The sequence below is a fragment of the Osmia lignaria genome, chromosome 8 (genome assembly GCF_051020975.1).
Source record: "Osmia lignaria lignaria isolate PbOS001 chromosome 8, iyOsmLign1, whole genome shotgun sequence".
In the NCBI taxonomy this organism is placed as follows: Eukaryota; Metazoa; Arthropoda; class Insecta; order Hymenoptera; family Megachilidae; genus Osmia; species Osmia lignaria.
In genome coordinates this window covers 9870859-9896984 of record NC_135039.1, presented here as the reverse complement: position 1 = coordinate 9896984, position 26126 = coordinate 9870859, and the positions used below count along the sequence as shown (strand labels likewise).

At 34.9% G+C, this 26126-nt stretch overlaps 2 protein-coding genes across 6 annotated transcripts; one reads left to right on the top strand and one right to left on the bottom strand.

The window, feature by feature from the left end:
* Positions 1 to 406: 406 nt before the first annotated feature.
* Positions 407 to 16445, top strand: Cpr (Cytochrome P450 reductase). 5 transcript variants are annotated; one of them, XM_034334812.2, is made up of 11 exons: positions 411 to 581; positions 10056 to 10264; positions 10350 to 10542; positions 10744 to 10893; positions 12692 to 12816; positions 12930 to 13118; positions 13196 to 13434; positions 13799 to 14130; positions 14900 to 15161; positions 15258 to 15486; positions 15559 to 16433. In XM_034334812.2, exons 1-11 carry the CDS (start codon positions 570 to 572, stop codon positions 15701 to 15703), a joined length of 2085 nt encoding a protein of 694 aa, XP_034190703.1. In that variant the 5' UTR covers positions 411 to 569; the 3' UTR covers positions 15704 to 16433. The 5 variants fall into 5 exon arrangements, with proteins under 5 accessions (XP_034190700.1, XP_034190703.1, XP_076545761.1 ...); XM_076689646.1 differs by lacking the exon at positions 411 to 581 and adding an exon at positions 7268 to 7465 and having other exon boundaries at positions 15559 to 16437; XM_034334809.2 differs by having other exon boundaries at positions 407 to 581; positions 15258 to 16439.
* Positions 16446 to 16660: 215 nt separating this feature from the next.
* Positions 16661 to 26078, bottom strand: LOC117608993 (uncharacterized). The gene is made up of 10 exons (XM_034334807.2): positions 25869 to 26078; positions 25452 to 25754; positions 25109 to 25339; positions 24831 to 25033; positions 24158 to 24401; positions 23309 to 23521; positions 21024 to 22683; positions 19190 to 19800; positions 18707 to 18834; positions 16661 to 17824 (listed from the first exon to the last, which is right to left on the bottom strand). The coding sequence occupies exons 1-10, from the start codon at positions 25992 to 25994 to the stop codon at positions 16861 to 16863; spliced, it is 4683 nt and encodes a 1560-aa protein (XP_034190698.1). The 5' UTR covers positions 25995 to 26078; the 3' UTR covers positions 16661 to 16860.
* Positions 26079 to 26126: the final 48 nt, after the last annotated feature.

Sequence of the window (26126 nt, the reverse complement as noted above, 5' to 3'; positions counted from 1 at the left end):
TGAAGAGAAGAAAGGGCTTATCGCCAACTCATTGCTCCATCGTACATAAAGTTGTTCTTATAGGTACATAATCGTTATAGGACGTTTAGAAACAGATTGATAATTGCTGCATGAGTTTCATCTGTATTATATAACCGTTTTCAAGGGGATCGAGTCAATTTCCGTGTTGGAAATATTCAATTAAATCTTGGTCTTATGACAAAAGAAGCGTAGTAGACGAGGTATCAGCTGAACGGTTGGATGAACGAACGGACGTCACCGGGATGACAGCGATCCGTGCGCGTGCACTTACGTGTATGTGTGCGCGCATGCCTCGACGAGGCTATTACGCGCGCAGAGCTACACAGGGTCGTTCGGCCATGACTCGTCAGTTTTCCGTTCTCCACGTGACGAGGACGTGCTGCATCGAGTCCTCGGCATAACGCCGCGAACCTGCCACCAGTGCTCATTTATCGTGTGAACGTGTACACTTTTTCCAGAATCGATAGTGATCGTCTCTAGAGTACTGCAACTACTTTCCAAGATTTATCGGGCCACTCACTGAAATCACCGTAACGTTGTATAGAACAATGGAATTACCGGTAAGAAAAATCAAACTCTTTTTTATCACCTTGTACTTGAACTCGAGCGGATACTAAACTCGTCCTGACCCATCGGTGATTCGTAGACCGGTTTCTGAAAAGTAGAAGAATGTGATTTGTGACCGACCTTGTTGACAACACGTGGTCAAAACAATGTCAGAAACGTTTCTTTCGATGGAACCAGTGCATTAACAGAGTTGTAGTTTGCATAACTCTGCAACGTTTCTCATTCTTTATCTAGAAAAAGAGGTCAATTAAACTTTATCAAATTTAGGGGAAACTTCCGAAATGCCCCATCACCCCAGGACAATCAAACTTCGGATTTATAGTAAATGAGGGACGAGAAATCGAATGAGACCATTTTCAGAACTGGCAAATAAACCGTTCTCGAGATATACAGGGTATTCTAAAAGTGCGGAAACCCCCTATTATCTTCATAAGAACGCATTTCCACGCAAAATGATTAACCTAACCCTAACCCTAACCTAGGTTAGATTAGTCATTAAACCTAACCCTAACCTAGGTTAGGTTAGTCATTTTCTGTGAAAATGCGTTCTTATCGAGGTAATAGGGGGTTTCCGCACTTTTAGAATACCCTGTATATCTCGAGAACGGTTTATTTGCCAGTTCTGAAAATGGTCTCATTCGATTTCCCGTCCCTCAATTACTATATATCCGAAGTTTGGTTGTCCTGGGGTGATGGGGCTTTTCGGAAGTATACCCCAAATTTAAGTAACTTTCTCAGATACCCTGTATTCAGATTGATCAATGTAAAAAATGATTTTTCTTAAAGTATTAATTGTTATGAAAATTTGAAAGTCTTCTTAGTTTCCGGGATGTCCAGCGCCAATAAAAATTCACGGTCGACCCAGTGACCTTCAATGTAATAAAACTTAATACGACTTAAACGATAAAGTGTTCTTGCCCTTGTTTCTGAACGATCATAATTCACCTTGTTTCAATGAGTCCACGTGCATCGTAAAGTACTCACAATTACAGTAAATACAGTAAATTCCTTTAAATACAGTAAAAAGATGTTTCAGTTTAACTCGGTAATAAGCATTCCGTAATGTTTCACAGATTATCTTATTTACATATCTATGTTGTTTTCAGCATTGTATAATTCTGCGACATCCGTTATATTTTCCTGTAGCAGGAGCAACAATGCCTGTTTATTGAATTGCGAATGATGTATCGAATGTGCAAATCGTGTGCTAGAAATATTCTGTAGGTGTATTAGAAAAAAGAAAAAAAGGAAATATTCAATATACGATTGCATATACAGGGCCGGCCCTGAGATTTCGGGGGTCCGAGGCGAGTTCCGAAAAAAGCCCCTTCATATATATGACATAAAAAAAGTACCTCAAAATTTATAAAATTATAATTAAAGTTTGTATAACTAATTTAGATTAATATTCAAGTAAATATTATCTTTCTTGCATTCTTAGACGCAAAATTGTCCTACGGGGGCCCTGGACCTTGAAGGGGCCCTAGGCGGCCGCCTAGTCTGCCTAGGCCCAGGGCCGACTCTGCCTTTCAAAGCATCATTAATAATTGCAATTTTAGATTTAGAATAATTGCAATATGGCCTTTCAAAGCATCATTAATAATTGCAATTGTAGATTTAGAATAATTGCAATATGGCCTTTCAACAGGGCCGGCCCTGAGATTTCCGGGGTCCGAGGCGAGCTCCGAAAAAGAACTCCTTCACATATATGACATAAAAAAAACTACCTCAAATAAAATTTATAAAATTAACATTAAAGCTTGTATAACTAATTAATATTCAAGTAAACATTACTCTTCTTGCATTTTTATTGTTGGACGCAAAGTCGTCTTATGGGGGCCCTAGGCGGCCGCCTAGTCTGCCTAGGCCCAGGGCCGGCCCTGTGCATATAAAAAGTCAAAAAAGGATAATGCCTTGATGCACTACATAGATATACGACACGTATACATATTTGCATGAATACATTAACAACAAACCTCATTCCTTCTTTTTTATTTATAGTTTAGCATAAAATACCTTAATTATGACTCTCATTCATTTTATTCAGAAAAATATACTTGTTACTTCAAAGGGATTACAAATTGTGTTACTGTTCATTATTCGGGCTGATTCGGAATGTTCCGCTATTATTCGGAATATTTCGGATTAGTTTAAAAATGGCACTAAATTATAACCTTATATGTATCAAATATCACTTTTATTCAGTTCTATTCATAATTATTTTCCTGTAAGTTAATAAATGATAAAAATTTACGGTGAAATCGCTTGCGGAAATTTCTTTGTGCGATTAACGTAGTGAGTTTGAGTACATACAATTAAAATTTACAAAAGCAGTTGATGAATTCTATTTGGTTACGACAAACGAATATCTAATCAGTTTTTGCCAGTACACGATGACTTTCATTGATTGTTCTTATCACGCACCGTTTAGTACGTTTTACTGAACGTGAAATGTGTTTATAAACAGCATTTCACGAGCTCGTTGCTATTTACAAATTATGTAACTTTCTGTTGCATAATAGTTAATGACAGTTTCGACTCATTACAAAGCTCCTGTAATTTGAAACTTATCAGAATTAAAATAGGAAAATTTTACGAAAACTATTTTACGAAATCTATTTGCTTCGATAAGCTTCTAATTCTACTGCATAATGATTAAGATAAATTAAGAGAGAATGCACCTTCAGTCAAAAATAGATCGTTTCACTTTCTAACCTATAAAGAATTTCCTGCTTTCTCTACAACTTTTTTTTATTCCACCATTTTCACTGATCAGGAATTCCTTATAGAAAAGTATTATATCATTATTCATAACATGATATATAAATACATAATGTATTCGTTTTACCATTTATTTGTAGTTGCGATTTCAATCTATTTATATAAAGACAAATGTCCTGACTGACTCATCAACGCCCAGCCCAAACTCCTGAACCTAGAAACATGAAATTCGGGTAGTGTATTCCTCTCATGACGTAAGCACCCAAGGAAGGGTTTTTAGGTGTCCGCCTCCGATTGTTTTGATTATTGGTTATATTTTAAAGGACCGAAAAATAAGGTATACGTGTGTTTATATTTTGGACCGTTTTCATATTTAGGGTGTGAAACGACCCCTCAAAACTACAATAGGCTATCGCGAAAACTATCATAGATAAAAGAGAACTTTTTAAGGAAAAGTTTCATGGTTTTTTATGAACATATAATAGCTGGTCATAAATTTTAAAACGTTTAAAAAGTTTGAAACATTATTTTAAAAGTAATCACAATTTACACAATAACAAAAAGGAACATAAATTTGTTTCTGAATCCATTGATGTATTATATACCATGTTTGCCTCCTACATTTTTGCATGTTTTAATATTATATATGCATCGCGCACATACGCCGGGTCGCGGTCATACCAGATATGGATGTACGGTTAATATCCATTACGATATCTGGCGTTTACCATGTATACTAGGCACTAGTAAAGTTATTTAAAGGTAACAATATTAATAAAGATTACATTAGTACCTAAACTCATGCTTACGTCATGAGAGGAATACACTACCCGAATTTCATGTTTCTAGGTTCAGGAGTTTGGGTACGTATAAAATGGGATATAGATGGTAAGGAATATAATAAATGTAAATTAATTTCCGGTACTAGTAACATGATTGGTGCAATTATATTTCAAGTGTATGTTAAGTATATATATGTGGTATAAATTTATAATTTGAATTTTATATAAGATGGATGTAGTTTACGAAACGATTCACTTAATATCCATATTTGTCGCAGAAATAATACAGTCAAGTCTCTTATAACGCGGTATTTTTATAACGCGATTTCCATATAACGCGGAGCGAAATGTGGACAGCTCTCCTATAGCGCGGTCTCCTTATATGTAACGCGTTTTCGCTCTTCTCTTGATTTTTTCCTTCAGGAAAAAAAATCAGGCTATAATATATCGCTACAGCGTGTCCCGACACCTGCGATCTTGACCAAACCTGGTATACTGGTAGACCTTGACACCCTTAGTAACCACCTGCAATATTATTTGGTAGACTCTTTTAGTTCCTGAGATATGAACATCCAAAGTTGGAACTTCGACTTGGTCAAAATTCAATGAAATTCCCCATAACTAGTCAGAACCAGTTGCAAATGCATGGTCACCATGAAGAAACGGATTTTGACTTTCCCAATCAAGAGAAGAGCGACTTTTTTTTGGTAATTATTGAAATTAGGTTAATACGGTATTGACGGTTTATATTTCTTTAATCTATAGATACATATTGCCTCCGAAAAAGTTCAAAATCTAAAAGCATCGGCACCCCTTCGCCGTAAATTATAACCTAACCTAACTTAATTATCCTATTTACATATTTACATAGTTATGCATCCTCCATCAATAGAATAATTAGGTTAGGTTAGGTTATATTTTATGGGGCAGGTGTGAGGCCCCGCCCACGCCTTTAAGAATCCAATGCCTGCTATTCGTCCCTAACCTAACCTAACCTAACTTAATTATCCTATTTACATATTTACATAGTTATGCATCCTCCATCAATAGAATAATTAGGTTAGGTTAGGTTATATTTTATGGGGCAGGTGTGAGGCCCCGCCCACGCCTTTAAGAATCCAATGCCTGCTATTCGTCCCGAAAAATTTGTTCTACGGACTAACGTAACATTTTCATTTGTTTTAAAACATTTACCACTGATATGTATATTATGGATTGGAGATGCTTGAAGCGATTTGAAGGTGGTTTTGGTGTGATGCGCCTCCATCGTTCGACCGGTGTACTTTGCTTCCCCTCACCTCGCGACCGCCCGCGGTACCCGCGTCGAGAGACTGTCTCGACTTTCGACAGTCTCTCGTCGGTGGCGGTACTCAAAATCTTACCGCTGATTGGCTATTTCCTTTAATACATCGGTCGAACGGTGGCGGCTTTGGCGAGTAAAGTCTTCTTCAATTCGCTTCAACCGCTGTACGGCTGGCTTATGGGAATCTCGTATCCATAGTATATATATCAGTGACATTTACCCATTCTATCTATGGCTTTTCGGCCACCGCAATGTGTTTGTGAAAACAGTAGAAAACAGTATATGTACGTAGAATTCATTGTAGTAGTAGCAGTAGTTTTTCGAAAATATCTCGAAAACTAAGGTCGAGCGGCGGTTATATGTATAGGAAAAGGTTGTTCAAAATGTTGAGTTTTACAACATATTTAAATTTCATCAAAATCGGTGAGGTGTAACCTAATCTCAATAATTACCCTTTTTTTCTTTCGGAAATTTTGCTGGTTCGTACAACTAACTCACCTAACGTTTGAAAATCGGCTGACGCACTACGCACTACGCACGACGCTGGAGGTCAACCGTCTGACGCCGACAAGGAAAAAGACAATGCGCAGTCACGCATAGACACGCTTTTAATCCATAACCTGAATTTTTTTAGTTTATAATTTTATTATACAAACTATATACTATCTATATAAATAAAAATTAAATGCTGTTCGTTGGTAAGCACATCACTTGAGAACGGAGGTATACTTCCGAAACGCCCCCCCCCCCACCCTAGGACAACCAAACTTCGGATTTATAGTAATTGAGGGACGAAAAATAGAATGAGACCATTTTCAGAACTAGCAAATAAACCGTTCTCGAGATATATAGGGTATTCCAAAAATGTGGGACCCCCCCTATTATCTCGATAAGAACGCATTTCCACGGAAAATGATTAAAAGAAAAGTTCTAGGGGTCGTAAAGTATTATCTTGTAGTGACCTTGAACTTAACCTTGCATGTTAGGGTTAGGTTAGGTTTAGGTTAGGCGTAAGGCGCCTGATGGGTATAGTCGCTAACCCACTCCAGGATAGCTGAAACGGTTAGAGATCCAGCTCTGTAATTGGTCTCATTCGATTTCTCGTCCCTCAATTACTATAAATCCGGAGTTTAGTTGTCCTGGGTTGGGGAGGCCTTTCGGAATGGAAAATTCGGGAAAAAATGAAAGTGCTTGAGTTAGTGTATGAACTAAAGACCATAACTCACCATTCGAACGATGGATATGCGTAATTCGTTTTTTGTTTTGTTCGTTACGGTCCTGGATTACAATTACAAAGGAAAGTCGGAAAATTTGGACAAGACAACGTCTGTCGGGTCAGCTAGTATTCAATAAATCTAAATTCAGATATGTAAAAATCTACATATTCATTACCATTTCGATTATAAAATTTTATTCATTAATCGTATCAATCACAACTTGATACTTTGAGGATGCAGTTTTTATATAGGTCTGATTTATGTACAGTTTATTTATTTCTTAGATTCTATATAACGCGGTACGAATTCATTCAATTTGTATTATTTCTGAGTTTCTTATAGCGCGGTTTCTATATGTATAACGCAGCAGTGGTTTCCATATAACGGGGTATAAATTAATCTGATTTGTCTTATTACTATGTTTCTCATAACGCGGTTTCCATAAAACGCAATTCCTGATTTCAATCAATTCTGATTATCTTATAACACAGTTTCCAACGCGATACGAATTAATCGCGTTATAGGAGACTTGACTGTATTCATGAAAAAAATATTTTAAACAAAATGCTTTTTTATACCAAGAGTCTCTAACTATCGGTATTTTATCACAGAGAGCGCATTTCATTTGTGTGTTCTGTGTTCACAAAATCTCCTGATTTATTTTTCTGTGTATGTACGCTGAGTTCCATCGAAGTTGTCGCAGTGAAGTTGGCACACTAACCATTCACGCTGCGTCGGTGAACCGCGCACCTCGCCGATTGGCTCACCGACGCGGCGTGAATGTATTAGTGCGCCAACTTCACTGCGACAACTTCGATGGAACTCATTTTTTACCAATAGATATTTATACCTTGGTAAAGACAGTTGATTGTGTGCAAGTGATTGTTATTTAATTACATTATTTCTTAAATGAAGATTAACGTCATCATCATATAACAGTACATTGTCGGAGAAACGTCTAACATAATTTTTCCACACCATAAATCCATAAACATTTTATAAAAGATTGAGATTATAAATTTATACCACATACACATACCTAACATACACTTGAAATATAATTGCACCAATCATGTTACTAGTACCGGAAATTAATTTACATTTATTATATTCCTTACCATCAGTATCGCATATTAATACGTAGGTACTAATGTAATCTTTATTAATATGGTAACCTTTGAATAACTTTACTAATGTCTAGTATACATGGTAAACGCCAGATATCGTAATGGATATTAACCTTATATCCATATCTAGTACGACCGCGACCCGGAGTATGATTAAAATATGCAAAAATGTAAGAGACAAACATAGTATACATATAATACATCAATGGATTCAGAAACAAATTTACGTTCTTTTTTTATTACTTTTAAAATAATATTATAAACAAATTTTTTGTTATAAAAAAAATTATTTTTTACAAAATTTATGACCAGCTGTTATATGTTCATAAAAAACCATGAAACTTTTCCTTCAAAAGTTTTCTTCTATCTCTGATAGTTTTCGAGACAACCTTTTAAGGGGTCATTTCACCCCCTAAATATAAAAACAGGCCAAAATAAAAAACACGTATACCTTATTTTTCGGTCCTTTAAAACATATCCAAAAATCAAAACAATCGGAGGCGGACACCTAAAAACCCTTCCCCGTAAGAAGGGATTTTTAGAAATTCGACCCTTAACCTTTACAGGGCAGAGATTTGGGATTATCGATCTCTCTAAGAAAATGCATAAAATGAGCATCTGATATCGGGGAATACTTGTGGGTGAATGACTATCATGGGTCGAAGCACTATAGTGGCTTTCCCGTCCTGAGGGGTAACTTATGAGTATAGTTTATAGCAGATAGTTCGACTGACAGCAAACTAAAATTTTTTTCTGCCATATTGAATTTCTGAAATCTGACTTCACATCACTGATATACAGTGGGTCAAGGTCACATATTTAAGACCTCCCACCCACACCATTGTGTTCCTCTCGTCAAGGGCTTTCCCATGATATATGACCCATCCGGATTTGCGCCCCACCTTTTGGTAAAGGTCAACCAACGCGGGTACTGCGGGCAGTCGCGGGCGAGGGGAAGTAAAGTACACCGGTCGAATGATGGAGGCGCATCGCACCAAAACCACCTTCAAATCGCTTCAAGCATCTCCAATCCATAGTATACATATCAGTGCTTCATATTCGTAATCAGCGACCTCAAAAACCCCAAAATAATGATATTTAAACAATGACCAGAAACTTTTGTTTTTGAGCCACTATAGTGGTTTTCCCGTCCTCTAAAGATTAAGAGTGTAAAAAGGGTTAAAATCTATTTACACTATCGACTTGGTTTTTTGCTTACGAAAGTCACCCATGCAAATGATTAAAAACATAATTCAGGATTTTGTTCTAATTAACCTCAAAAGGCGCAAATCTAGATTCAGGGGTGGAGGTAATTATTTAGATTACGGTTCTACCTCCGATTTCGATGATTTTTAAATATGTTGTAGAAATCAACATTTTGAACAACTTTTTCCTATACATGTAACCACCGCTCGGCCTTAGTTTTTGAGATATTTTCGAAAAACTGTCGAAACTATCGCATTGAATTCTGTCTATCCGTGTGCGATCGTGACAACGTACGCGTTAGTATGGGATTGCCGCTCTTCTACTGTTTCTGCAGGCAGCAATCTCTGAAATACTAGAGATTGATCACCAATAAATAATACATCAATTATTACTTCAAAGCCGCAACGGAGATGCCAGTCTCTGATAAAAAAAGAACCTTGATTTCTAAGAATCAAAACAATTAAGACCACTATGTCATCCTTCTTGAATTTGATTCAATGGCTTATGATATATTATCAATCAATCGTGAACATTTATTATTTCTCATTTGCTTTGTTGAACTGTTATCACAGTTAGTTGGCACATATTTAAAAAATGTATTTTGTTTCCTCTTATAAGAATGAATAAACTGAACAGTTTTATTAATAAAACCTATTGATGATCACATAATCTTGTATAATCTTATCTTTTGGTTTTAAATAAAGTGAGTTTTAAGAAAATTGAAAACATGTGACGTCGTTTAATAATCTTTCCTCAAATTGATACTATGAGGTGAATCATGTCGATGAGAATCAATATTACATAATAGGAGTAGTTGAGAAGAGAATTTATATTACATTGATAACAATGTAAAATATAATAAAAGTATATTGCTGTTGACACAGTTGCATTTTTTTTCTTACTCCGAATAATTAGAAATATAGACTGAAACTTTTGTTGTGAATCAAAATGACTTAAAGTTCATTGACCTCGATCCCAGTTACGAGTCATTCTTCTAGTTAGGGTTAATCATATTTGCGATTACAGACGCATTTGTATGTAAATTAGTATTGTTCAATGGAGGATAAAGTCACCAGGTGATAGCAATGTAAAATTTTTCATTTTGTTACAGACTGCAGGCGCAACACAACCCAAAGCAATAAGAATGGCGGGTTCTCCGGTGTTGGAGAGCGAAGAAAGGGCCGAAGTACTTGATGAGCCACTTTTCAGTACTCTGGATATCGTCCTTCTCAGTGCCCTTTTACTGGCTGCACTATGGTGGCTAATGCGGCGAAATAAACAAGAAACTTATACACCAGCTGCAAAATCCTATTCCATTCAGTAATTGTCTTATTTAAGAAAAAAATGCTTACCATAATTAAGAATCATTTTCTTATAAAATTATTGACAAAATTTTGTTTTAAAGGCCAACAATGTTTCCTACGGTCCAACCATCAGAGAATTCATTCATAAAAAAATTGAAAACTTCTGGAAGGAGTTTAGTAGTGTTCTATGGTAGTCAGACTGGAACTGCTGAAGAATTTGCTGGTAGATTGGCCAAAGAGGGTATCCGATATAGAATGAAAGGGATGGTCGCTGATCCTGAAGAATGTGACATGGTGATTAGTTGATTTTAATAAAGATTATCCAGTTCATTTTCATTCGTTTAATTTAAATTGTAGAGTTTTCTTTTTTAAAGATTACTTTCTTTAAATTGATTAATTTAAAAGTTGAAGCATGCGGTAAAATCTTAATTTTTCTTAGTTATTTTATTTGATTTATGCATGGTAGTTTAAAATGATTATAATTTATTACAACAGGAGGAATTAATACATCTGAAAACAATTCCAAATAGTTTGGCAGTATTTTGTTTAGCTACGTATGGAGAAGGTGATCCTACAGATAATGCTATGGAATTTGTTGACTGGCTAAAAAATGGTGATGCCGATCTTAATGGACTAACCTATGCTGTAAGTATTACGTTCACCTTTTAATTTATACATGTAGAATACATTATAGATGAATTAATTTTGTACATTAATATGTATATATACATTGCATGATTTAATATTCTTCCTTCTTCAATAAGAGAGTTTGAATTCTGAATGTACAGTATTATTTCAAACAGGTACAGTTCCGTGTTTCACTGCCTCTAAAATAGAACAATATATACAGGATATCTGAGAACTGGGGTTGGAGTCGAAGAGGGATGATTGCTGAGGTCATTCTAAACAACTTTTTCTTTTATCAAAATGTTTTTTAAGGCCTTGTTTTCGAGTTATTAACGAAAAACACTGGCCAATCAGAGCGCGCCTTTAGCGCGGGAAGAACCACGAGTGTTGGGTACGCTCTGCGTTCAAACCGTGGTCGTGATCAAGTGCATCGGCACCACGTCGGTATAATAGGATTCGTTGGGCAAAAGTTGTATCGAATAATGAATTAAAAAAAGAAAGAAATAATAGTATCGAATTATTGGTTGCTCATGAGCAACGAATCCTGTTACACCGACGTGATGCCGATGCACTTGATTACGACCACGGTTTAAACGCAGAGCGGGGTTCGGCCTGCGCTAAAGCCGCGCTCTGATTGGCCAGTATTTCTCATTAATAACTTAAAAACGAAGCCTTAATCGACATTTTAGCAAAGGAAAAAGTTGTTTAGAATGACCTCAGCAATCATCCCTTCACGGGTCCTACCCCAATTATGGAACACCCTTATATTCTGAAAGGTCTCGACGAGTCCTGTCGAATGAGCCTAGTCTCAGGTTGCGCAAATGGAAAAAATTAACCTAACCTAATTAAATCAAATTTTCATATTGAAAATTAGTATGGTTAAGGTTTTCCGAAAAAAAACTGTTTTTTTTCTTCTCGGGGATTCGAACTCCCGGTCTCGCTGTCGAAAAGCGAGTGCCTTAACCTATACGCCACTCAACCGCTATTATAAAAAGGAACTTTAAACTTCCTTTTAAGTAAAAAATACAAACATTCAACCGGTTATAAATTTTTCATTATTCGTTTGCGCAACCTGGGACTAGACTCATTCGATAGGACTCGTCGAAATCAATCAGGGAACATATCCTAAATTTGGTTCTACAGGCGGTGAAACATGGAACTGCAGCCTTTAAAATTATGTTATTATTGAGTGATTAATGTACCGATTATTAATAAATAGAGGATAACTGATTTCATCTCTTTGGTTATTTGTATTGTGTATGTCTAACCACAATCATAAATTCCGAAGATTACGTAAGCGATTCATAGTAGGCACGTGTACGATTGTACGTCAGTATAGTCGAATCGTAATCTTTATTTTTAAAAAGATTAAGAATACTGTGTTAGTTAAATAACCTCTATGATAACTATACATTTTTATATCAAATTTTATATCATACGTTTAAAGATATATTTAAATACCTTACGTACTTAAAAAATAATCCGATAATAAGTATGAAACGATTCTCCAATATTCTGCGTGTAATACTGAAGTGTTACAACTACGAAAGCGCTATCCAGCGGCGTTTTCTAACATTATCTTTAGCGCCAAGGTTTGAGGTATTTCTAATTGTATTTGTTAAATTTTCTTTGTAGTATTCAAGTGAAAATATACTAAAGAATATCAAGCATTACATAATTATGTAATTTGAATATAAAACTATTTGTATATTTAATCTGGTTTTTTTTAGCATTTTTAAAATGGTTTTACAACTATGCATATAAAACTAATACAAGTAATACTCATTTATTCTAAACCTTTTCTTTTATTTTCTAGGTATTTGGGCTTGGAAATAAAACCTATGAACATTATAATGAAGTAGCATTATACGTTGATCACAGATTAGAACAACTTGGTGCTACGCGTGTCTTTGAACTTGGAATGGGGGATGACGATGCCAAGTAAGTTCACGCAGTAAAATACAGGAAATACAAATTAATACATAATAATAATGAAACATTTTGCTACTAACAACATGCTAGTATAAAAGTACTTACTATATTGATGATTATAGCATTGAAGATGATTTCATCACCTGGAAAGATAAGTTTTGGCCAGCGGTTTGTGATTTCTTTGGAATCGAAGGTGCTGGTGAGGACGTTAGTATTCGACAGTATAAACTTACTGAACACGTTGATTTACCAGCTGAACGTATTTACACTGGTGAAATTGCTCGACTCCACTCCTTCAAAAATCAGAGAGCGTATGTTTCTTGGAACTTTCCTGTAGATATACATGTAAATAAGTAAGACGTCATTTGAAAAAAACGATCTTTTATAGGCCGTTCGATGCAAAGAATCCTTATTTAGCTCCTGTGAAGGTTAACCGTGAACTTCATGGTCCAACTTCAGAAAGATCGTGTATGCACATAGAATTTGACATAGACGGATCAAAAATGCGTTATGAAACTGGTGACCATTTAGCAGTATATCCTGTGAACAATACAGAACAAGTAAACAAGATTGGTGAAAAATGCGGTGTAGATTTAGACACCGTGTTCACTCTAACGAATACAGACGGTAAATGAAATACTTGTATATAGGGCCTCATAACTCCTGTAACACCCGGAAATGGGGGATTGCTGGCGTGATTTTGAACAACTTTTTCCTTTACCAAAATGTTGGTTGAAGCTTTGTTTTTGAATTATTGATGAAAAACACTAGCCAATGGGAGGGCGCGTAGAGCGCGCGCTCTGATTGGCCAGTGTTTTTAATTAATAATTCAAAAACGAAGCTTCAACCAACATTTTGGTAAAGGAAAAAGTTGTTCCCGATTACTCTAGCAACTCCCCATTTCTCGGTGTTACGGGAATTATGGGACACCATGTATAATATTATCTAGCATTATCAACATTTTTAATAAATCATTTTGTACATGTTACAGAGGAATCAACGAAGAAGCATCCATTCCCCTGTCCTTGTTCCTATAGAACTGCTCTGACTCATTATTTAGATATCACCAGTAATCCACGTACTCACGTTCTAAAGGAATTAGCAGAGTATTGTACCGATCCAAAAGATAAAGAAAAATTGAAATTAATGACATCGACCAGTGCCGAAGGGAAAGCCGCGTACCATCAATGGGTAGTGCAAGAAAATAGAAATATTGTGCACATTTTAGAAGATATTCCTACATTAAAGCCAGCTTTGGATCATTTGTGTGAAATTCTACCAAGATTGCAGTGCCGTTATTATTCAATTTCTTCGTCGCCAAAGGTACAGTAATAAAACAATATCAGTTGACACAAATCTTTAACTAACAACAAGAGGGCCCCAAGTGTGACGCTGACATTTTGATTAGCTTTTGCACAATGATAGTTTGAAAAACTGAAGCTAATGATACCCGGTTTTGGGCGTAAACAGTTATTAGTATATGAGATATTTAATGTTAAAGTTATTACCCTGCTTATGGTCTGAAGTATAGGAAGTCTTTTCAATAAGAATCGTGGCGTAACCGGTAAGGCGTCAGCCTCGCGGTAGTTCAAATCCCATTGAACAGATATTTTCAATATTTCACTTTTTTCTTTTTTTTTCTAATAAATATACTTTTTGGCTATTATAATTGATTAATAAATATTTTTGAACAATTTTATTTAATCGTTGCTTTGAATATAAGTTGTACATGAACCGGGAAGGTAGTTTTTATAAAAAAATGCGAAATCTAAAAAAAGAAAAAGTGAAATATTGTAACATGTTGAAAAAATCTGTCCAATGGGATTTGAACTCGCGACAAAAAACAGCCACCTACCGGGAGGCCATTGAAAAGACTTCCTATACTTCGGACCATAAGGAGAGTAATAACTTTAACATTAAATATCCCATAAACTAATAACCGTCTACGCCCAAAACTGGGTATCATTAGCTTCAGTTTTTCAAATTCTATCATTATGCAAAAGCTCATCAAAAAGTCAGCGTCACACTTGTGGCCCTCTCCTTGTTAGATTTTTAATCATTTCATTTTCTTTACTAAATCTTTTTCATTTAGCTACATCCAACATCGATCCATATCACCGCAGTCGTAGTGGAATATAAAACTCCTACGGGTAGAATTAACAGAGGTGTAACTACCAGTTGGCTGAAAGAAAAACATCCATCGGATCCACCCTGTTACGTTCCTATTTTTGTGCGAAAATCGCAATTCCGTTTACCAACTCGAACATCGACTCCTATTATTCTAGTTGGCCCAGGTACTGGTATTGCACCATTTAGAGGATTTATACAAGAACGGGATCTTGCGAAAAAGGAAGGTGAATAATAAAAATTCAGGTTATGTTACGTGTTGATTACAACAAGGGTTGATTTAAATCTGGAAATTAATGAAAAATTATTTTGTCATTAATTAGGAAAAGAAGTGGGAGATACGATTTTATACTTTGGGTGTAGAAAAAGAGAAGAAGATTTCCTTTATAGAGAAGAACTTGAAGAGTATGTGAAGAATGGTAGTTTAATATTACATACCGCATTTAGCAGAGATCAACCGGAAAAAGTGTATGTTACGCATTTATTAGAAAACAATAAAGATGAATTATGGAGAGTCATTGGTAAACAGAATGGGCATATTTATGTTTGTGGGTTAGTATACAAATTGATGGTATTAATTATAACGCATACATTTGTCTATATACATCTGTTTATTTTTCATAGCGACGCGAAAAATATGGCTCGTGACGTACACAATATTTTATTGAAAGTTGTAATGGAGAAAGGAAATATGGCTGAATTAGATGCCGCTGATTATATCAAGAAGATGGACTCGCAGAAGCGTTATTCGAGTGATGTATGGAGTTGAATGATGCTGTTTAATTTAATTTTACGAATATTTTGTAAGTTGAGTTTCTGTAAACTTCTTAAAAATATGCCTTTATGAAAAGGCCACTGATAATTTTCGTACGGTTGTGCGATATGATGCATGTAATCGTTTGAAACATTAATTGATTAGTTATAAATAATAGAAGAATCATACAAGCACTAATTGTATTATATGTAAGTAGTTAAAGAATTTGTATAAAAATCTATATTTTCTTCTATTTTAATTCTTTTTCTTCTACAGTATGTTAAAGTTTTTAATGGGAGTTGATATAGTGCAATAACGATTTTAAAATATAATTTTATATTTGACAGATATACTTAATACCTGTATAATACTACGAAACATTTGATACATGTAACATGAATTAGCTAAATTAAAAATATTTCACATAAAATGACAATTCTTCAAATATTCTGCTCGTTGCGTACAATAAATACAGTTTTTTTATTTATTTATTTAGTGTGGAGAAATCCAGTGATTTTAGGAAATCTCAGTAGTTGTATCTTTTTTCACTCTTAATTTTCATTAAAGCATGAAGTTGTTTTCTGAAAACAGGATTATAGGGTTGTGTGTATGTTTATTATTAAAGTGACATAATTCAATATTTTTATAATATAAAAGTTTGTACATTATATAATTTTACACATTAAGTTCTTGTTAGGTTTGAATTTTTTTTAATAATAGGTATCTATAGTACGATATGAAAAAATGAACTTGGTGAAAGCAAGAATAAAAATGTCATAAGAAAAGATAACCCAATCTTTATAAATAATTTAACCCAATGATTGATAAAATAATGAAGTTGAAGTATTAGTTAGTTAAATAGTGAAAAATCTTCATAAAACAAATAATTTACTTTATTAGAAAAATATACAATATTTACATAGAGAACAGTAGCAAAATACATATTCTACACGTCAGTCAGATAATGAAAATTTGTTATTAAAAATACTTTTAAAATGGATACATTACAATTAGATATTAAAAATAAAATATCATAAGAATATTAACATTGGTTATATTTACTAAACATATATAACATAAATTGCAAGCAACATGGTTATTTAAAATAATTTTTTTTCTAGTTTATTGTGTATTCTTAAATAGTAATAAAGATTAGATAAAATATATATATATTATACATTTTCTAAAGTCTTAATGTTAGATTTGGTTTTAGTAAGAGATATATTAGGAATGATCAAACCATTATTAGGTTCTTGAAAATTTTCCGAAACATTTGTATTAGTCGAATTACTCCCTATGCTGTTAGAATTAGAATTTTGCAATTTTGGTGTGGAAGTTCGGCCTTTTAAAAGAACAGCTTGCTCTGTACTTTTGCTAGCTTCTTTAATTGATATTGATGACACATCGCTAATATCTGGCAAACCATAATTATTATCAAATTGTTTTTTAACCGGTGATATTCTTTTGGCAGTATTTATCGGTGTTACATCTGAATTTGATGACGAGCTTAAAGCACTGGCCTCACGTGTTTTCTTTAATGTTGTTATCGCCCAACCTAGACCAAGTTTCTTAAGAGCTGTTTCCATTTCTTCCGGGGATGATGCATATTTTAATATAGTAGACGATGGTGTACTTGCTATTTGGGATATTCCGGATAATTCAGAAAAACTATTTGAACTGGTCGATGTGATTTTATCTTTGTTGTTTATGTAATGCTTGTTCGCTGGAGGATCAGTACCTACAGATTCTTCCATTTGCAAGGATTCTTGATTGGCCATATTATATTGTAATTTTTTGTTACTTGTTTCTTGAATAACATCTTTACCTCCTGTACTTTTAGACGTTTTTGGCGAATCAGAAAAGATTTCAACCTCTTTTATTTTCTGTGTACCGACCACTGAAGAGAATTTTTTAATCGAAGAATTACACTCTTTCTCTAAGCGTTGATTACGTAGATTAAGTAAATGAACATTTTCCCCTGGTTTCGCTATATCGGTACTTTTAATTACTTGTGTTTCAGCAACCCTTTTTGTCGATGATGGACTTCTAACGTTATTCTGACTTTTATTTATAGTATCCGGTGTATCAAATTCAATTATCGTCGATAACTCGTGACCTGATGATTCAATCTCAGCTCTGAAAATCAATTTCATTATAAACATATCAGAAATACATTTAAATTTAAAGTAAAAATTTTATTTTTAAAATTTATTTTATTAAATAAATAAAGGGTTGAACTTTACTTTACCGGACTCAAAATTTTGAACCCGTGTTTTTTGAATCTATAGTTTTTGATGCGGAGAATCAAAAAATGCAAGTCTTAACTTTAGGAATCCAATGGTTAAAAAGTTATAAGTGTGTAAAGTTTGACATTTCTAACGGATTTGCTACGTTACTGTGACGCCATATTGGCTTCTTGCCCAATGAACGGTGTCGCTAGCTGCAAGCAGCAGGTGCCGACCACTTTAGCGGGTTTATTTAAATCGTAAATTTGATACTGTCCGAGTTAATTAGGTTTATATTTATCTTAAAGAGAGAGGGTACAGCCCATGTATTTGCTTATTGCTTCTACTGTAACAATTTTATGAGTACTTTAAATACAGCTAGTGATGGAACCCATACCCAAAAAAATTTGGTGTCCCCTAAAGTGAAGTTTAACCTAAATATAAATCTAACTAACTCAGACAGTATCAAATTTACGGTTTGACTAAACCCACTAAAGTGGTCGGCACCCACATGCGTCTGCCCGCAGCTAGCAACACCGTTCATTGTACAAGAAGCCAATATGGCGTCACAGTAACGTAGCAAATGCACTAAAAGTGTCAAACTTTACATGTTCATAACTTTTTAACCATTGGATTCCTAAAGTTAAGACTTGCATTTTTGGATTCTACACATCAAAAACTATAGATTAAAAAAAAAGGTTCAAAATTTTGGGTCCGATAAAGTATAGTTTATCAAAATAAAGTAATAAAAATGTATAAAGTACAAATTCATTCATTAATTCTTTTTTTTTACCTGTATGGACCACTAAATAAGCTGACTGGTGGTTTGCTTCTACCATTGGTATATGTAGTAGTATCTACTGCTTTCGTTACTTTTGGAATATCAGTTAGTATCGGAATAAAATCTTTGTTTTTTTTTTGCTGAAGAAAACAACGTTTATGTATAATTAAGTTAACAAACTGATATACAGGGTGTCCCGGAAGTCGCTTTACTCCCGGAATTGGGGGGTTGATGGTGTGATTCTGAACAACTTTTGCCTTTACCAAAATGTTGGTTGAAGTTTCGTTTTTGATTTATTAACGAAAAACACTGGCCAATCAGAGCGTGCGTTGAACCACGAGAGCGTTGGCTTTAAACCGCTCGTGGTCGTGAACAAAACCAACATTTTGGTGAAGAAAACAGTTGTTCAGAATCATCCCAGCAACCCATTTCCGGGAGTTAGGCGAGTTTCGGGACACCCTGTACATTTAAATTGCTGTTAATAAGTTGCATTACCTCTTTAGTTGAATATTGTGCTGTTACTCTATCATTACTTTTATTCATTGAAGCATTATCTTTTGAATCGGTAACATCCGTTGAAGTTTCGATGGAATGTTTTCTTGAGCTGCTAACTTCCTTCGTTACCATTACATTATTATTAAAACTTTTGCTTTGCTCCAAAATTTCTTTCGATAACTTCTCTATCATTTCTTCCTCGTTATGTTTTGAAACAAGTCGAAAACCTGATTTTACCGTCGACGTTCCAGGTTCGGCTTGTAATTGGAATCTGTCCAGTCGTATGTTTACTTTTTCATCGCGAATGATCTTTGGCTTAACCTTATCCTTTAATACGCCTTTCGATTCAACAGGATCGGTTACTTTCTTCGGCGTATTACTCTTTTCGACAATTACTATTTGTTTTTCTTTAGTTTGATTACCCTCATCTTTAACCGCTTTACTTTTAATAATCTTTTGGGATTCTATCAGTGTCTTTGCAAGCTGATTATGGACCGCTTCTATATTTTCTACAAGCTTTCGAACACTTTGCAGATCATTAGTCAGGAATTTTGGGGAAGGTAACTGCATCAAACTGGTATCATCCGCTGTGATTATAGAAAATTCCATACCTAGAAGGAAAATCGTGCAATTATAATATTTTATTCATGTATAATAATTCATAGATTATTTCGGCTGTAGTTCCATGTTTCACCACCAGTAGAACCAAAATTAGGAAATTTGTAAACGTTATATCTTGAAAACTAATTAAAATCGAGTGTATACATTAAAGCTTAATGAATTCGTCTTGAGAAGCACTATTACATGATCTGAAAAAATATATGGTTCCATTTAAAAAACAAAACTTGACCATCATATCATATTCACTTCAGCCAAAACATAGGCCCCCTTTTTCCATGCCATTTCCATATCAACAATTTTTTGTGTCATTAATAGTTACGGAATAACAGAATTATAACAGTTAAGCTGGGACACCCTGTATATTGTCCTATTTTGGGGTCGGTGAAACACAGAACTGTACTAGTGATGTGCAGCCCGACTAATGTATAGGGTTCCCGACTAGTCGGGTCGGTTCGGAAAACATCGGACGGGCTCGGGCGGGCGTCCGATACATTCGTGCAGTCGGGTAGCCCGACTTTTTCGGGTTCGGTCGGGTACAGTCGGGCTGATTCGGACGAGCTCCGGCGGGCCGCGGCCCGCGACCCAACTCTCATGTACTTCTTAATACTTGCAACAAGCATGTGCAAAGTCTGTTTTACGTGGAATTTTGGAATCAGATAATTTTTATTATGTGGAAAAATAATATTTGCAAGGAATTTTTTTGAATATGAACTTCATTCCATGTCACCTGTATGTTAATTTTGTACAAAATAAATGAGTTTTCCAATTCCGTTAACTCATAATAAAAATTATTATGTTTCCACATAATAAAAATTATCTTATTCCAAAATTCCATATAAAACAGATTTTGCACATGCTTATTGCAAGTATTAACAAGTACAATAAGTTGCATTGAACTTGTCGCAGTGAAGTTGGCCACGCATTCATTCACCGACACGGTGTGAATGCGTAGTGAATTTGTAGCCAACTTCACTGCGACAAGTTCAATGCAACTCAATGTACATGAGAGTTGGGTCGCGGGCCGCAGCCCGCCGGAGCTCGTCCGAATCAGCCCGACTGTACCCGACAGAACCCGAAAAAGTCGGGCTACCCGACTGCATGGATGTATCGGACGCCCGCCCGAGCCCACCCGATTTTTTCCGAGCCCGCCCGAGCCCGTAATATCGGGTTCTCGCACATCCCTAAACTATACCCATTATTTCAATTAAATTACCTTTCTGCTCGTTTCGAACTTTTTCAATTAAATTTGTCAATGAAATTATTCTCTCCGCGCAAGTAGTTTGAAGATCCTCGTATCTTTGCAATATTTGGGGACAATTCTTCAATGCATAGCTGCGAATTTCATCAAACTTAGCGTGCATCTGATTACAGTTTGGATTGTTACATAGACAAAATTCTAAAGAAACTGGAAATTTTGGTAATGCAGCAGGTTTCTGATTCGACGGTAGTTCGTCTGATAAATCTGTAGACGTTGAACAGCTATTTCTAACAGACGACAGTGAATTACTCTCGTTTGTCTGAAGACCTCTTGACTTTAACAATTTTGTAATCTTCTCAGGATGAGGTATGTTCGAAGGTAACCTCATGGTACGTGGCGAAGGAGTTTCCGGCGTTGATACTGGACTGATGTCTCCTTTCAAACGCTTCATGCTTTCGTTTACCGAAGAATCTAACAACTCCAGTATAGAGATGTTATTAGTTAAAGCTTCGAGTATATCTCTAGGTTTGATCGGCGGTGGGCTAGCAAAAGATGTTGACGTATCCGAAAAGTCCCTTATTTTAATTCTTGATCTAGACTGAATCCAGTGTGGTTTACTCGTCGATTGTTCTTGGATACTTGGCGAATATAATTGGGAACTTTGCGTGCTTACATCTACAGCTACTTCTGTAACTGGAGGCGGTTGCACTTTTATGTTAAGCCCATTTTCGTCAACGTACATCTTGATTCTATTGCTAGACTCATCTTCAGTATTTGCCTTTTTCGGATAACGTGATTTCGGACACTTCTTTAGAGAAGGTGAAGCTTTACTTATACGCGTTGAACTTGACTTTTGAAACGTTTTCGACGGAACTCGTTTGGACGTTTTCACACTGCGCTTCGTTTTTTTAGGAGTTGCTTTTGAACTTGGTTTATCAGCATCAATGACCGCGTTTGTAGTTACCGAACTTGAGGATTCGTTATCAGTTTCGTGGGTAATAACGGTAATTTTTGGTTCGAGCGGATAATGTTTAGTAACTGTTTCGGTGTCGGATTTAGCTTTATCTTTGTCTTCTTGAGTTAATTCTACCTGGGTCCCTTTATCTTCAACTATACTACGTTTATCTCCTGTGGTAGTTTGTACAGCAATTTCTGCTGTCTTTATAGGAGAATCACTCTTACCTTTTTTGTCATTCTTATCCTGAGGTACATTTATTACTCTGATCTCCGGTGATGAAGGTTTTGGAACGTTTGCGTTTTCTTGAGATTCAGTTTGAACCGACTTTTCTTTTTCAAACAACGGTTTCATGGACGCGTTAAAAATATCATTCGGTAAGTCTACCCCAAATTCTTGTAATAATAATCGTTTCTGCCTTTCAACCTTCTTTAACATATCTAATATCTGTTCTTCGCGCGACTCTTCTTCTTCTTCGCATTTCTTTCGAGAAATTTTCTTAGCATCCGCACGTTTACTGCAGCACGGCTCTTCCCAGGTGCCATGTACATCAACGTTTCCATTACTTACTCTTGGGGGAAGAGTGATTTGCCTTTCCATCGGCTGCGAAACACACTGCTCCAAACATTCTTCGCTTAACAAGCTTCTTACCGCGTGATTTAGTTTCTTTTTATGCTGGTCTCTTAGTATCCTTCTGTGCTCTTGCGTGTGGGTACTTTTCTAGTAAAAGAGCAATGGAATGAATTAGGAATCTGAATGTTGGAAATTATTTAAATAAATTAAATAAATTAAATTGTTAGTGACTTAGGTGAACTATTCGTGCATCAATTATCTATTGCATGCACCCCACGTTTAAAAAAAAATTCACAATCACAAATTTTTAGGACCATCTGTATGGGGCTAGGAAAAATTATTTTATACTTTTTAGTTCATCTTAAAAAAATTTTTTTTATTTAAATAATTATTTTCTGCTTTTTAGTCTTGTGTGTGTGAAACTTTTCAATCGATTTTAAACATTTTGATGAGATTATTTTAAATTCATTTCCATTAAATAATAATAAGTAATACTTTGTATCAGAAATTTAAATTAAAAAAATTTTCATATACATAAATTTATATTTTTTATTCTTTTCAATTAAAGCCCACTAAAAACTAGTACAGCTGTCTCTGCATTTTCTAGAAATGCGTCGAATAATAAAACAAATGAATCGGGCGACGCCGATGTAGGCATTGTCGACCGAGCCGTTAGTTTAAAATCAATTGCAAAATTTATACCGAACAGACAGACAAGAAAGCGAGTTAATAAAAACGTGTTAAAATAGAAATATTAAATCAGAATATATACCGGATAACGTTCCACCTGGCTTGCTTTTAATTTACGTTCTTCACTTGCAAGTTGATTTAGATTCTGCATGAGCGTTTGATAATCTCGACGTACTTTCTCCCTTAACGCGGCATCCTCGCCACGCTTTTGTGCGTTATATTTACGACTTTCTAATAGATGAGTTTCAACAGTTTCCGCTTGTTCAATTGTTTGAGCTAAATCGATCGCACTCGGCTAAAAATATAAATATTCTTATATTATAATCCATATTATTATTACAGTGGTACCTCGGTACACGACCTAAATCCGTTCCTGATGTTTGGACTTATACCGAATAGGACGTATACCAAACCAACCTTTCCCATAAGAAGTAATGTAAAAATGATTAACCCGTTCTCATGTAAAAAAAACTCCTACTGATATTAATGGGGTTGTAAAATAATTTAAACACTGTTTATGTCATGAACAGCATTTAAACGATTTTCTAGAAGTTTATAAAAAATATTCGCTAGTTTATTTAACATAATTAATTTGTGAAATATAAATGTAACCTAATGATAGATTCTAAATTAAGAAACCAAATGGAATAAATTTTATTGCCCCCTGTTTTGCGGTTATAGTTTGTTATATGATATCCTTACTTGTATGATCAGTTAGTTAATAATACATCAACTCCGAATATAATTGATTATTAATTTAATTTTTCCTCCGAGATAATTATTTAAAAAATGATGCAAAATTCACACAAAAAATTTACGTCGTATACCGAGCAAAATTTGTCACGTCCAAACAGGACATATTCCAAAACAGACGTATACCGAAGTACCATTGTATTGTTGTTCTGGCTAGTTTTTATTAATAATTACAAACCTCACTCCATGTATGTATTTTTTCAACTACACCAACTGGTTTATCGTACGTATTACTTTGATGCTTACTGTGATCATATAATTGTACTTTAGCGGCCGCTGGGCATTTAATGTATTTCGATGTTCTCGTTTTAGTACTCTGTTCATTATTGTCAGAAAAATATGACGAATCATCGCTAAATGAACTAATGCTGTCGCTATTTGTTGAATTTGAAGTTGCTTGTGCATAGTCTTCGGGATTATACCTTTAAATATTCAATTTGTTAGAGATTGTTTTGTACTAAAATTAATATTACACTGCAGTGGCGGCTCGCGTATAGGCACCGTGGAACTGCAGCACCCCCTATTTCCACTTGATATTATCGATAACATTTAATATAATGAATCCTTTTTAATTTAATTCTTTCTTTATACTTGTACAATATATAATCATTAAGCTTAATGTCAGTAGCCATCCCCCAGTTTATAAAAAAGATACAAAAATTTTTGTATGGAACGCTTCAGTTCCAGCGGCGTAGCGTTTAACTGTGTGCGCATGCGCACATAGAAAGCTGCGCGGAACAAGCAGCACTGCCGCTTCTGCAGTACCGGTTTTTTAAAACAGAGGTTAGAAATTTTCTGGAGCTGCACCCCCACTAATTTTAGCTACGAGCCGTCACTGTTACACTGTATACCTTGTTGTTTTATTCTTTTTCGTCGAAGCATTTAAAACTTCTTCTCCGGAATGTCTGTTGTTTTCTAATTGAGTTATGCACACAGTTTGTTCTACAGATGGTGTTGCATCCAAACTAGTTTTAGACCGTTGTTCTACGACTGAATCATTTTTTGTTTTAGATTTCAACAGCGACGAATGAGTCCTTAAATCGCTTCCGACAACCTATAACAAGTATTTAAAAAATATATGAAGTTGAAATGATAAATCTATTGCTGCATTCGATTATAAATATTATACTTTTATGTAAGATTTTGTTATTTTTCCAGGTGATTTTTTAGAAATAAATTTCTTCACTTTTTTCTTAGCAGGTTTATGTTGTTTACTTTCTTCCTCCTGCGCATCATCACGTACTGTATCCTTTTCAGATATCGTTTTTTGAGGAAGTTTCGCTATCATTGTAGATCTAAGATTTTCCACTTCTCTTACTTGACGTAGACGTTCTTCATGTTGTTGTTGTTGAACAGATTCCTTTTACACAGATTTTACTTAATCTTTTATAAATTAAATTCTAATATAACACATTAATATTTATAGCTGCCTTTTATAACATAATATAATGCATCACAATTGGAAATCTTACTTGCTGTATATTTTTCATTTGTTTAATTGCTTCCTTTCCTCTTTTTAACGCTGCTAATTTATTTTGTCTATCTTTTTCCTTCATAATTGCATTATAATCAGGTTCTAAAGTTGCAGATATATGCGCTTGACCAATATCTGCCATGTCCTCTTGATACTTTTGTTGCACTTCCATGATCTTTTCGTTATGTATTTGCCTCAAATTTAACTTATCGTTAGTTTCAAGTTTCTTAAGTTCCTCCTTAGCTATGTTTTTAGCACGTTCCAAAAGCCTATCTGATATTTCTTTGGACTGCTGCCGTACCTATGAAAATTTCATGAGTAATAATTATAAATTATACTTTTAAACTATATATCCTTAAGTGTATTTCTTCCTTAATTATTCCTTAATTTTCAAATGATTTACGGTTACACGTACCTGTTCCAAGCGTAACCTTCGACGACGGTCACGTTCATTTTTCTTAATTTGATCCAAATCAGATAATACCATTCTTCCTCGGCGTATATTTAAATGATTTCCATTGACGGTAACATTAATGGACATATTTTATTTAAACAAGATTACATATATCTCATTCAAATAAATATAGGACCTTTAAGGCGATGCAAGCGTCGAGGCCGAACTCCGAATTCCGCGTCGGTAAAACAGTCCGCGTTTAATCGAAAATTAGGCCGA